The sequence below is a fragment of the Acanthochromis polyacanthus genome, chromosome 1 (assembly GCF_021347895.1).
Source record: "Acanthochromis polyacanthus isolate Apoly-LR-REF ecotype Palm Island chromosome 1, KAUST_Apoly_ChrSc, whole genome shotgun sequence".
NCBI lineage: Eukaryota > Metazoa > Chordata > Actinopteri > Pomacentridae > Acanthochromis > Acanthochromis polyacanthus.
Window position 1 is genome coordinate 16,607,647 of NC_067113.1, and position 14,696 is coordinate 16,622,342.

A 14,696-nucleotide genomic window follows, 5' to 3' on the forward strand; every position below is an offset into this window, starting at 1 on the left:
AGTAGTAAAAGTGCAGTACAATGTGATATAAATGTGCTGAGATATATACAGCATGATGAGTTTAACTGTATAAACAATGCATGTAAGTATGCAAGATGTATGAATATCTAAAACGTGTGGTAATCTATGTAGTCATGTAGTATTTAGACAAGTATATAAACAGAAGAAACTGTAGATGATGTACGATACTAGGTAAATAACAATGTATGGGTAGATAACTGTAAATATAAAGACAGGGATGAATGACAGTATGAACAATGGATGGCATTACAGCATTAGAAAAGATATAAATTACTACACAAACGCGTGTTTGTACATGTTAGTAATAGATAAACACTGAGTGAGTGTAAAGCCTGGCTGAACAGAGCCTCCAGCTGACAGCAACTCTTAGGCTTCTCTCCAGATGAGCAGTAGTAGTAAAGCGGTCCCGTGCTCCGGGGAATTTCCCGTCCACGTGTCTGAATACACGACAGAGAAGGCGGGACAACAACAAAGCCGCTGATTGGCTGCAGCCGCCGCATGCAAATGCACTTCAAAGCGATTCGCTGTGCCTCCTCTCCGTACGATCCACGCTGCTCTCTACGTCTTTAAAAGGCAGCTTTATTTACTAATTTCTCGCACCACGCCCCGGTGGCGGAGTCAGTGTGGAGCTGACGTCGGCGAAAAGAAATCGGCTTGTAACAGTTTTCCTCCCAGAATGGAAGCAGCCGTGGAGGTGAAAAGGACTAAACTCGCTTGACTTGGCAGGATATTGAACTTTCTATTTTTTTCTCTCTCCTGGGTGCAAGACAGTCGTTACAACGAAGCCAGTCTTTGTGGTAAGCTCACCAGAAATACTATTTAATGTCCTTTTATTTTTCCAGCGCAGCGCTTTAACACCGGCAGCTTTTACCGTGAAGTAACATCCGCGTCCTTTGGAAGAAGCAACAAAACAACGTGTGAAACAGACGCAACTAAAGTGTTTCGACACATGCTGTGTGCTTTATTGCGCCGAAACGTCAAAGCCGTACGGTTTAAAACGGCATTTAGTCGAAGTCGGCTTGTCATTCATACGGCAGAGATTTGAATTATACCGGCTTTCCCGGTTAACGGAGCTCCGTGGGTGAATGGACTTAAGGCGGCAAGAAAGTCATGTTTCGGTACTTTGTTAAAATATACTAGTTTGACAGTCGTTTTTTCAACTGAATATAATACAACACAGGTGTAAACGTGTCATGACATATTTAATCTCTCCAAATCTGTCCTTTTGCACTCCTAAACGTGACGTATCGCTTGTTATTTTGAACTTATTACCAGCTTAACTTAGATTTCGCACAAGCTCCACTTATTGACGTATTTGTTTAAAGAAATGTCGCGAGATTTTGGCACCGCTGCTGATATTTTTGTGTCCGTCTTTTCAGGTCTTGCTGTGTTATAACGTTACATACAGTTGAAATGTTGTGTTGCGGAGCTTTTCAGTGCTGTTGGATAGAAACTGTGTCAATAACAGAGCAGCCTCACCACCAGCACCACCACCTCCTCCTCCACCTTCACCCCGTCTCTGCCTCCTCTCCTTTTGTTAGGGTTTATTCTGTCTGCAGCAGGGGGAGCCACTGTCTGACACAAACACTCAGCAGCCTGGTCAGTGGAGCGCTGCAGAAAGCAACCCAGCGCTGAGATCTGAGAGTTGAATCTATTTTTTTTCCTCTGTCTCTCTCTTTCTGCCCATGTTCTTACTCTTGTGTTTGTCAAAACAAAGCATTAAGTGGTTTTACACACAGGGTTTATTGTGAGCGCACACAGTATATCGTGAGGTCAGGACATGCTAGAGACAGTCAAATCTGCTTATGTTGGGTGAAGAAATGAAAACTCCTTCTTGGGGAGCTGGCAGGCTGACAGACCAGGGTAGGGAGAGTGGCTTAGGATTTTCCTCAAAGACTGTCATTACCCTTTTGCTGTGGACCCTAATTTGGAAGTGTGGTAATAGTCTAACCCTGCATTACAACTCAGTGGTGACTTAGGGTTTCGCTAGTGAGGCAACTTGAATTTCACCTATATTTTGATAACTCTTTGACCCACTATATGATTCAAGGTTGAGTGCAGTGCATCGATGACTCTTGAGATTAATTACCACGCTGTGGTCAGATTGGTTTAATGAATCATAATGAGGCATTTTATTATTCTTGTCGTTAAATTTCCCTTTAATATCTGTATAAATTTCAGACATCCATATACACACTGATACTTGCAATGGTTTGCTCTAAAAGTATCCGATGTTAGTGAAGTTAGTAATCATGGGCCAGTTCAGCTCCTGTCCAGAGAGCCGCTTAGCACTGACAAGAGAGAATCTTCCTCTCATTTAACCTCGTCAGCCAAACTCTCTTTTATGTAACTGTGGTGCAACTGAGTCGCTTAACCGCAGCGAATTGTGTGGTTTCATCACTGAGTTGAACAGAGTCATTTGTCTAAATAAGCACTGAGCTCCTTGCCACAAATGAAGCCAGACCTTTTGCTCATTTCTTCTTCTCAAACTTATCCACTGTGGTTTTATTGATTTGAGGGCACTCATTATAGACCAGACAGGTTGTCTATAATGATAATGGATGCTCTGGAGGAATGGACGAATAATGAATGTGTCTGAGGTCATCTCATCAGCTCTAATGTAGATTTTGTCCAAGGTTATCATCATTAGTGAAGGTAACTTTGGGAGGCCTATGATTTAATCACTCGCTGAAGGATAAATATTCTATATTGAGCTGCAGCAGTAATCTTTCTTTCTCTGTGACACTTTTAAGGCTGCTCATCTCATAGTGCCCCCGTATGGACGATGAGGAGGATGATGTGTTTGAGCCAGACACCCACTGCTGGCGCACAACATTCAGGGAGATAAAGTGTGAAGACCGGGGCACACAGACTCCTGGTCCTGCCCTACAACCAAACAACGGCATGCTGCCCTGTGGAGTCGCAGAGGAGCCCAGACCACTCTTCTACGGTGAGGCTGGCGACATACCGTATTTCACAAGAGAAAAAGGAACCTTGCCTCGTGCGTGATAACCAGTGTTATAAAACTGATCCACAAAAAGATTATGTGATACTTGCTGTGAGAAATGGGTAACAGTGTTGCTGCACTGATCTCACCCTTGGCGCCTGATAGTCGTCATCACATTCGCTTTTATGGTCTGTGTGCAGTGTACGCAGCTGCTTTGCTATTCAAAAGGCGCCAGACTGGCATTGTGACTGAAAGGACGTGGTAGAAGTGTTCACCTGTGCAACAACTCTTCAGAGAACTGATTATCAGTGACAGCAAAGTGACATTGGCGCCATATACAAGTAATCATTCCAAAGTAGCTCCATAGTAGCTCCATAACAACTGATTGACCTTAAAATATGAGTCATGCCAATTTGTTGTGTATGAGTGACTTATGAAGTTATTAAATATGATAAAAGTGTAACACAACAGCTGGGAAGATTGTGGTTAGAGCCCAGGCACGCTCAGCAGTGCTTGGCTGATCTTTGTACCTGCACTAAGTCCTGCCAAGTGTCATTGTTGTATTTAAATTATTGTGCTGAACACTTGTGTTGTTTCCAAAATAATAAGTATCAGCCTTGACACTCAACAGGTAACGCAGGTTTTCGACTGCACTTCCCAGCACACTTTGAGCTTATTGCGAGGCAACAAGGAAGTGAAATGGAGCAAAATGGGATGGAGCAGCTGCCCCGGCAGCAACCTATGGCACACAGCGTGGAGGCTTGCATTGGACAGAAACTCCAGCTGATAGGAGACCAGTTTCACCGGGAACACCTACAACTGGTGAGGAAGAAAGATGAGGACAGACACCTCGGCGTTTGATGGCAGTAAACAAGGTCAACTGACCAGTGACACCATAACGCTATGTTATTGCTCAGGTTGTCAGAACAAAATATCCCTTAGGTGCCCCACATTAAGTGTTAAAGGTAACTTGATTCCTGTGACAGTAGATGGTACACAGAAACTGAGATAGCAAAATAAGATGCCGTAGTGCAAGAGAGATACACTTTTACTACTATAACATAGTGATAACCACATAAGAATAAATGTTTTTTATTTTTAGTCAACTTCACCTTTTTGTTAATTTTCACTGGTTTTCCTACATCGTATCATGCTTATGTCACTGTAAAACATAAATTTGCTGCCACCAAACTAGAGGAAACTGTGTGTCTCTATTTATGTAAGTGTGTCAGGTTGGGAGGGCGTTTATAAAGTCGTGATTAAAAGTGCACTCCACTCATTAGCAACACCATCTACCAACTCTTTTTAAATCAATATTTGGACCTCATGTTGATCTGACAGAGATTAATCATGGGTCAAAAGTTTGCTCTCTTTTATTGTGTTTGCTCTGTATTTGTTTTGGAGAGGCTGTGCACATGTAGAACTTCAGCCCAGCTTCTCACCCCCCTCTTTTCCCTCAAGCCAAAGACATTGCAGAACCAGGACAGCCCTTCCCCCACTTCGCCTACCCCAGGCCCTCCCCCCTGCCTCCTCTTCCTGTTTATTTCTCTCTCTTTTTTCTCCTGTTTCCTCAGTGTGCTTTAGGCAAGTGGCATGAAGGATGCCTGGCCTCAAACAACTCACTGTGGTCAGGGTGACAGTGTCCAGTCAGTTGGTGTGCCGCTTCTTTGTGGGTGCATTGGAAAACCGTGACCTACTGTTACTCATTTTGATTTAAAAATTTATATTCTGCAGAATGCCAAGTCTTTTGTTGCATAGGTGGTAAACAATCTAATACACAGATTTTTTTTCTTCACTCATGCACATTTAAGTACTCTGCTCTACACATAGTGATACGTCCAGGAAAAAGCAGAAGTGGCGGGAGTAGGTAAACATGTTGTAACCCGAAGCTCAGCACGTGAGCCCAGAGGGGAACAGCTGTGGTTCCAGGGAGTCTCCAGTCAGCCCCTTCCCTCGACAAGGAGCGGCCACAGGAGACACCCAAATAAGAGGTCTGCTCAGCCATAGGCAGAATGGGGGGCGAGATCCATAATGATGGTATAATCATGTATATGGGGGATGGAGGTTTGGAAATTGAACCTCAAATGATCAAGTAACCACCATCTTCAGTTGTCTTGAAACCTCCCCTCTGGGAAAGAGAACCCTCCCCACTCTTCATATAATATAATTATTTTTTTTAACTTCATACTCTGAAGTGCGAGACAGTTTCTGATTTTCTCATGCACTTATCAAGCAGATGTTATTTATACCCCTGCAGCACAGCATGACTCATGTATTGTGACACGAGCAGACACACACAGACAACCAGACGGTCAGACAGGAGGGTTGCTGTGATGTGTGTTTGTGCGGCTGGTATCTACTGACGCACAACGGAGGCCGGCCTGGGTCAGGGGATGAGGAAGTGGCTTTTGCTCCCTTTGCTGCTTGAGTAAACAGCAGACAGGACAGTCAAGAGTGAAATCGGCCCTGTGAAATCACATCCTGAAAAGATAGACATCGTGATATTAAATGCCTGATAAAAGAACAAAGTTTTTGCCTCGATTATGGAGAGCCGGGGAGCTTGCAGTTCTCACTTGCAAAGAGACAAGTATGACCACTGTTGACACTTGTTGTTCAAGTGGAGCATAACTACAACTCTGCCACTATTTGTGTGTGTCTGTGTGTTGAGGCTCTGTGTGGCTGACTGTCTGTCACAGAGGGATGTTTTTACAACTCAAACACTGATGCGCGGTTTTGGATGCGTGATTCCACTGCAGTCTCTGTAATTGCTATTTCTGGCTCTGGTTGTGCAATTCATTGTAGTGTGTGTGTGTGTGTGTGTGTGTGTGTGTGTGTGTGTGTGTGTGTGTGTGTGTGCATGCTTATGCATGAATACACCCATACTTGTTTTTCTGCCTTTCTGCCGTCTCTCAGTTCTCACTATCACACGGTCTGACAGTCAATACAAAAACTCTCACTCAATAATGGTGTTACTGTTTGTCAGCTCTCATACCTGTTGCTCCTGTCAGTTGGCAATTTATTAGGAGAGTTACTCACTGCAGACACTTGTCCCTGAGCAAATCAAGTGCCTTTGACTGCCATCAACTTGATGGATTTTGGAGCAATGTGGCTGCAAGTGTTCTCCATGGGAGCCCGTGGCCCCTGGCAGAAGGAGGGATTAGGTAGCGAAGGAGTGCTGGCGGCTGCTGACAGATAAATTGCTCCTCAGTCAGAGAGGGCTGGAGGGGACTCTGAGGTCCCTAGAGGATGGCTGACATTAGCCGGCCCGCCATTTGAGACACGGCAATAATGACAGTCACAATGGCAGGAAGACTGCTTCAGCCTGCACAGGGCAAGGAGCAGAGTAAGGTTTCATCCCCATGTTTTTTTAAGACAGACGACTCCTGGTGCTTTCGATAGGAGGTGTTGAAAGCAGGGTTGAATATCCCCTCTGTGTGTGTGTGTGTGTGTGTGTGTGTGTGTGTGTGTGTGTGTGTGTGTGTGTGTGTGTGTGTGTGTGTGTGTGTGTGTGTGTGTGTGTGTGTGTGTGTGTGTGTGTGTGTGTGTGTGTGTGTGTGTGCGTGTGCGTGTGCATACACATTTGCACGCACGCAGTGTTTGTGGCTTTATCTCTCTACTGTTCCAGTGAGGCACGGCACTCTCTCCTTTCAGCACTTGTAGAGGGGGGAGGAGTTGAGTTGCGCTGGAAATAAAAACAAGTAATATTTACTTTTCATTCATTGTCCTGTGATGAGCTTTGTTGACGGTGGATGTCAATTTGTGCTGTTCTCTATTATCTAATAAAACTGCTATTTGTTTGTATTTTTCCTTTGCCCTTGTCCCCTTGCTGATACAACTTATCCAGATTTTCTTGTTATAGAGGCTGGCCTGTTTGCTCAAGCGATAAGGCAGAGCTTCTGAGCAGCTGCTTTGACAGACAGCTTGCATGGGACACTGATAAAGCACATCAGGCTTGTGTCAGAGTGACGACACAGAATCTGGGTGGACTCTGCCGCTTTATCGCCGGCTAAATTTAGAGCCTGAGTTAAATTTTGACAGTTGGTGGCGTGACTCATGAGTAAGTTGTGACAGGCCTGTGCACACCTCTTTTTGTCACTCTTGCTCTCTGTGTTTGTGTCAGTGTGAAGGGCAAAAGGCCAGGGGAACATTCTGTTTTTTGGCTATAAACACGAATTGCTTCTCATGAAGTCTGTAGTAATCACACAAACTCTGTAGCACGATAAATTTCTCAGTTGACTCATTTTACTCCTGCAGCTTTTACAGTCTAATCTTGAAACTTGATACTTCATTAAGTATTACACATATTGACATACAGTGTACATATAATTGAATATATGCAGTCATTTTGCTTCCCTTCTTTTTGATCGTAGATTTGTATCTGACTGTAGTCTCATATAATTTAGTTTTAAACTGAAAAGGTTTCAGGCATGGCAGCATTTACCAAGTCGAGTCTTGCTGGCTGCCAACACTGCAAGGTAGATGTATCACAGTGAGCACATCCACTCTGTGCTGCATATAAATATTGCCTATGTTTATCATGAAGCAGGCATTATGCTGTGATTATATCCTTATCAAAATATCCCCAGGCAAGATTTAGATATGCCATACGACGCAGAACTTCCCAGGAGTCTTTGCCATGATTTTTTTACCTCTGTTTTTTTTTTTTCTTCTAGTGAGCAAGATACACTCATACTGGTTGGAACCTGGCAAAGCTTATGCAACACCCTGCAATGCTCACCACAAACTGATAAGAGTATAGAACCCCAGAGGCTTATCATAGTGGCAGTTCTTGGCTTTAACTAGGTCAAGGTTTGGACATCATGTTAAGCCATGTAAATATGGCATATCTAATCTCTGCCTTTAGATATTTTGACTTTTGTAAACAATAGCACATTGTTGTCAAGAGAAGGCAGCGCACTCTCATGCATTGTTGTGGAAAAGTAATCTCAGGTCCCTCCAGTTGTCTTCAGTTTACAACCCTTACAGTCTGAATAGATCCACAGCATTATCAGGCGTAGTGGAGTCTGCCTTTCGTCAACAGATGAGCTGTTGCACTGTATTGTACCTCTCTCATGCAGATACGTGTTTTCCACAGACTCCCTGCCTCTCATCAGGAGCTCCCTAATCCCATTTGGTGCAATTATCTTATCTCAGCTTCTCAATGGCAGAGATAGCATTATCCCTCTAATCGCACACAATCCAATTGGCTGGCAAACCTGAGAGAGTCTCCTCCTGAGCTGCTAGTCTTTGCCAGAAAGATTAGAAAAAGTGTGACCATATGATGAATGTGTTTATGGCTTGGAATGTCTGTTGGGAAGCCCGGCTTGTGCAGGGATCCCACACACAAAGGGAGGCCTCACTAATAAGTATTGTTGGGGACAGAAGCAGACTGTTGTGGAAATATCAGCGTCGTTCCAGTGTCTGGTTCTGTCTTACCCTCTTCTCAGTTGACCCTTTTTGCTGTGTTTCCTGTCAATCAGCATACATCACAGCCAACATAGGCTAAACCTCACAGTCAAAACCAAAACTAATTTCTATTTTTACCACTGTATTTTGAGTTTTAGTTTCTGTGGAGTGCACTGACTGTCGTATGTTTCGTCTTTATTTGTTGTTTCAGTATCATCGAAACCAAAGGAACCAGGGGCCGCTGTGGTGGCGCCTGGTCGCAGCCATTCTCAGCCTTCTGTTTGACGGGGGGTTCATTGCTGGAGGAGGTGGTGCAGGACGGAGGTGAGGGAGTCTTCCCCTTGCGTCCCTTTTCTTCATCTCTGTAAGGAACTGGACTCCTACATGGCACTGTCAAATCTAACACGGGTCTGTTTGGGGGAGAAAAGAAAGGAGACACAAAGGTCACCGCGGGACGGAGACAACCAACTTTTGTACAAGGTCGTGTTTTTTCTTTCCAAGAAGATGCCATGATGCGCCGAGTTTCCTCTAAAGTTTCCTCTAAATGTTCATATTTTGGCATAATTGTGGTGTAGTAGTTTTGTACAGTACATTGTTCTTGGTAAAGTTTTTGCACATCAACATGTATCCATCTTTAATGACCTCCACAGACCCTGGGAATGCCTTAGGCAGGACTCACGTGTGTGCGTTTCAGGCATCAGCGGGACTTCTCATTCACTTTGAATGTGGTGACGTCATGCGTTGCCAACTAACTTGTGGGTCCGTTGTTGTTCAATCAAATTGCATTTATCTTATGACGATCGCACCAGCAAAGACACCCCCCAAAACACCAGGCGCATCCCCCTTCAAACGCTGATGCCATCTGCATGTGAGTCCTGCCTTATTCAGTGTCTTCTGCCAGAATGAGTATTGAGCAATTTTGACAGGCTTAGATGAGATGGTTCGGAGGTGAAAGGAAAAGTGGTGTGACGTTTTCGTTTTTGAAGTTTCCCAGGCGACCAGTCAAGTTGATTTACTAACTTCCAAAGAGGCAACTTCTCAGAACAAAGCATTTTGCACCTCACCTTAATGGAACATTTATCTTTTTCTTATTTTCTTTGTTTTAATTTCAGTTTTTTTTCTCACTCTCCCATTTTCTTTGGTATGGTATTAAGTTTGATCATAATCCCTCAGTATCATTCAAAATATTGGGAACAAAGTGAAGTATCTGCACATGGAAAAGTTGGCACACTGTGAGATGCTATCTAAATATCTTTTAATATGCACAGATAGTTTTGAGGTAAACCTGTCTTTAGTCATGTGCTACATGTCAAACATTGAAGACTGTGATTGCCGAAGAAGTTTCGGGGTGGAGTTTGCAGTACTGAACATCACTGTCTGATCAAACAAGCCTGGTGACTGCCAGCAAACCTGCCAAACATCCAAAAAGAAGTTTTTATAAAACCAACCCATGTGTAGCTAGCTGCACTGAAGTGTTGCATTAACTAATAAGACTATGGAGCTGTAACAAACAGTCCAGTAGTGAATAAGTAACAGTAGACTCAAGAGTCTGTTGGCATGTTGACCTGAGTCAACAGTGTAAACTGATCGATACTTTATTAATCTCAGTAAGCTCAAAATTTTGGTTTGTCACCCAATTATCTGAACAAATCACTTCAGCTAACATGTTTTTAGAAGGTTGTTTGCAACAAACCAGTTTGGAGATTTCATTTGTGATTCTATGTTGCCATTTTATTCTTTTAGTAACAGCAGTCATTCAGTTGTGTGATTGCTGTCTTAACTGTTCAGGGGTGTTTGTTATTGTGCAACACAGTGGTCATCTGTTAATCTAAGGGTTATTGCTCCTGGCTGTAGGTGGCGAATGATGTCTGAGATGTAGCACACTGAATAGATATCTATAATGAAATCACAGGATGCTGACTTTTGCATGCATATAGAGAACTATTGAAGGTCTAGCACCATGCACTATATTAGAACATAAGAGTAAATCACACTGATATACTGAGCAAAGTAAAGCACCTGTCCACGTCAAAAAAAAAATAATAGTCTAGCATTTTTATCTGGGTTTTAGTTTCACCAGATGTTCAGTTTTCAGTTTGGTCTTGTTCCCAATTCCATCCTCTAATACACAACTTCCCTTTGTTATAGGTGTATTCTTTTCGTGTGATTGTTTTCAGACCTCCATGCCCTTGAAGTGGAGCTGTGGATCCACTGTTTTTGCACTAGACTTACACCCTTCAAGAGTTCAGATTGTTACCGCGCTAACCTCTGTCTTGTATGAAGGTTTTCAGTTACGACTTGTTTTCTTGCCACCACATTTCAGATGTTTTCATTCACATGTCCAAGACAAATAATCAGTGTTGACACCTGACTGAACACAGTCTGGAATCTGGATAGGATGTCGGTTCTTGAAATTTCTCTTACCACTGTTTCAGGCTACAGCAGTAGTAGTTATAGAGTGAGCATTATCGTCCCGTGCCTCGACTGAAAGGTTCCCTGGTTTGCTTTTCACAGCCACTGTGTGCTCTGAACACCAAACAATATGGCGTAACCAATCTGTGAAACAGAATCTCCTCCTCTCAGGCCTTTATGGGGTTTTACATCATTTGATATTCTGTTGGGTGATCTTGTGTTGTCTTTGGTGCTCAGAGATCCGGGACGTTTAAGCACGTATAACCACCACTGACTCAGCAGACAAACAGTCTCTGAATTGAAACAAAAGTGATAAAGACTGTAATTATTGTTGAAGTATGAATATGTTTAAAGACACTGTTAAAGATGCTGTTTGTTATGTCTTTCTGATTGCTGAACCCAGGCCAACGTTTGGACCCAAGGAGCAGTACATATCAGGGGTCTGCAATTACTTGCTCCTTACAATGTGTCAAGTTTATCACTGCATAATTAGGGTTTTCTGTCATTATCTCTCAAGATGTCTCAGGGACAGACTTTGTGGGCTACTGGTAACCTTGAGAATCTGTTACATGGTTAGAAGAAGAGCAGTGTTGTCACCCATTTATTTATGATAAGACCTCTCAAAGTCTTGTCAAGTCTCTTATTTTCATTTCATTTAGAAATTCCTCTTGGCCAATTTCTCACAACACACATAAAGGTACAGTTTGACCGAGGAGTCTGAGGCTGACTTGCTGGCTGTGGTGGTGACGGGAACTACTGAGTATGTAGTCATAGGCGTGTGAGGTGCACTGAATGTGGTTGTGGTCATAGTTTCCTGCGGATCCTGAACGCTGAGCCAGTCCATGTAGCACCCCGTCTCACCATTGGCTCTTGACTTCCTCTCTGTGCTGCTCCTTCAGTTATTGTTCATCGGTTCATTTTCTTTGTAATTTATTTTTTTCTTTTTTTTATTTATTTTGGTATATTTGCCCATTTCTACTGTATACACCTGTGTGTGCAATTACTTCTTATTTTCCTTTTTTTTTTGGTCTTGGACTTGTATGATTCTGTGCAGAGCAGGTTGGCCCTCATTGAGCCTGACATTTCTTCAAATGATACTCAACCTAAATTCTGCCTTTTTCACATCACTCACCTTTTGTAGGCTTTACAAGAACAGATTAAAGTCATGTGGTTACAGTTCATTTCAGTGGTGGCAGGTCGGATTGATAGTCTGATTTGGAATATATTGTTGTTACCATGAATTCATGACCATATCTGCTGTTCTTCATAAAGAAGAAAAGTACAAACCACCTTTTCAGGCCTACATGGGTGGGTGTTTGATTCTCAAAAAAAAAAAAAGATTTTGGTTGAAGTATTTCCCCTAAAAGGTTGTGATTTGCCAGGGATGGGCCCAACCAGTTCTGACCTTTTTCATTAACTTCCACCACCCTATTCACCAGTCATCATGAGTAGTTTTACAATATGTGGTTGAGAAAAGCAGCAGCCTCGATGCAGTTTAACCTTTCAACAGATATTATCCTCTCCCTTATAATTAATGAGTCATCACCCATCCCACCCATCACTAATGATACACATGACATTAGAAAGACTCACACAGACAGAAAATAAAGTTGCCTTCATATTCCTCTCAAGTTGCAGGGCGTTAGTTTTTGTGTTTTGTTTTTTTTTAAATCTTAATCATTGTATTGTAATCAATATGCACTGGAAAGTACTTTGTTTCTGTAAATCCCAATAGGTCTCCTATCTGTTGTGTGTTAATGTATAGTATATACTCTGGATTGTTCTCTTGGGCTAATCTTGCCATGTGTCAGCCGTATATCTGTGCATTGACCAAGTAGGCTCAGGTTTGATGGCCTGTTTGATTTATTGGAAAGGGAAACAAGCCACCATGGTGCCCTGTATAATTTTGTTAGAATGAGGTTCCCAAACTCTGTTCATCACATTACATGCGAGTGCAGAGAATCCCAAGAGTGGGACATGTATTTTATGGAAACCATCAGTGTCTTGAATTTTGTAGTCCACTTTATATAAATTTGAAGGTTTTTTTTTTGAGGAAGGTTTTGATTTTGAATTTTTTTTAATGATAACATTTTTTCTTCATGGTCTTTCTTAACTTTTTAAATTGTATTTTCTTAAGACATAAAAAAGGGTCTGCTTTTATAAGGACATTTCATGCTTGTAAAATAATTTTTAATACAGTACGATCCTTTTTGAAGTCCATAAGATCAAGAACATTTTTTAACGAAAATGAACTTGCAACATTCCTTGCACATCTCACCCTGATATATACACAAAAACAAGCAAACCAAAATCGTTCATGGTTGTGGTTAATTTGGCTCACGAGCTTGTCGCTATGAAATATTTACCCTTCTTTACAGGACAGATAAAGTGTACATGTATTTCTAAAAACCCTGGAATATGCCTTTAACTGCTCAGTTTCAATGAAGTCTTGATTATCACACACTCTCTGTATACCAAGAAATGAGACCCAGCGAAAATGTAGCATTTTTGTAAACATTGACTGTGTGTTTTCGAGACTCTACTGTGCACTCAGTTTTTGTGTTTATATATATTTTTTGGTTCTTGATATAATACGGAAGTAAAGACAATTTGCTATGTAGTGCAATATGCTGTAAATACGGAGCTTTGCTCTACAAATCTTTTTTCTGGATTTCTTGTTGTTTATTGGTACTTTTTTTCAATAAAATTTTATTGAAGGTGTCAAGTTGAGTCATGTTTGTGTTTGGAAGATTGATACTACACACAGCATCACAGTTGTGCTATAAAATTGTCACAAAGTAAACATACATCGCTTTCTAGAAAGTAAAGTCTTTCATACCTGCAAACTGTTGTTGCTGTTTTTCTCTTTGCTGCATTTAGAATTCAGTGCCCCTGCCCTCGGACAAAAAAGCTACAGAAGAAGAACTAATTCCCTCCTTTGCTGTGCTCCCACTCTTTTGAGCCCAAGCTTTTATTTTAAGGAGTTCTGTATTGTGAAAGTAAGCCATGATGGATTAACCAAGTGTCTGAAGCCAGCCAGGCGTTTTGGCAGGGACTGTGCCCATCATATCCCTCCTGCTGTTAGGTCATTAATTTGGTGGGAGCAGTGGAGCTTCCAAAACACGCTAATAACTACTGCCTGAACTCCATCTACACACACACACAGACAAGCAAGTGTTGCATGACAACTGAATGAGCCTATGTGTACAGCAAATGAGAAGAGTTACTGTCACATCCTAAAAGGTTAAGGCCAATCTTGCTGAGCCCACAGATTAGTTACACTGCAGCATGGATGCCCCGAGGACATGGGAGTGATTGATTACTCCTGACACATGTAAACATTGAAGCTTAGTGTGTTTAACTGCTATGCGCGCAGTGCAAAAGTGCATTCTTTGCACATTGTTTAGAAGTGCCACACTCATTTATATGACAAATAAATTGTGATATCAGCCCAAGATGAAAGTTTACCCACTTATGGAGCAAATCACGCCCAAGATTTTGTTGCTCTTTCTTTCAACAGAGCAGACGACGTACAGTCTCCTCCCTCAGGGCTGACGCGTGGCACCTCTATTGTCGTACATGCCGGGTACAGTTTCACGCTTCGCCGACACCTGACTCACCTGTTTGGCCGCTCGCAGCTAAAGAACTCCCTTGTCTGCGGCCCCCCGACACAAACACATGCACACAATGAGTGTGTCAGAGGATGTGGTTGAAACAGAACAACAGCACCTCAGCTAGTCATGCTTGGTTTAGTGTGCACAACTGTTCAGCTGTCCTCTCCTAATCCTGTGTCACTGGTGTTTTAAGTGCAGGAACTTCAAGCCTAAATAGAAGCTAATTAACAGTGTTGTTTTTACAACTGTCAAAACATATAATGATCATATGACTGGAGGCCTCGGTGTAATTTTTG

General features: G+C 42.4%; 1 protein-coding gene across 1 annotated transcript; it reads left to right on the forward strand.

Annotated features, from left to right (window-relative positions):
* The first annotated feature begins 626 nt into the window (after positions 1–626).
* On the forward strand, positions 627–13,507 carry bmf1 (BCL2 modifying factor 1). Its single transcript, XM_022195488.2, has 4 exons — positions 627–818; positions 2,775–2,971; positions 3,600–3,790; positions 8,586–13,507. Exons 2-4 carry the CDS (start codon positions 2,800–2,802, stop codon positions 8,700–8,702), a joined length of 480 nt encoding a protein of 159 aa, XP_022051180.1. The 5' UTR covers positions 627–818; positions 2,775–2,799; the 3' UTR covers positions 8,703–13,507.
* The last annotated feature ends 1,189 nt before the right edge of the window (positions 13,508–14,696 follow it).

Bases quoted from the DNA above. Each gene is read 5' to 3' on its own strand.
- bmf1 (XM_022195488.2), top strand. From the start codon at position 2,800: ATGGACGATGAGGAGGATGATGTGTTTGAGCCAGACACCCACTGCTGG. The intron at 2,972-3,599 runs GTGAGGCTGGCG...GACACTCAACAG, and splicing joins GCCCAGACCACTCTTCTACG to GTAACGCAGGTTTTCGACTG. The intron at 3,791-8,585 runs GTGAGGAAGAAA...TTGTTGTTTCAG, and splicing joins ACCGGGAACACCTACAACTG to TATCATCGAAACCAAAGGAA.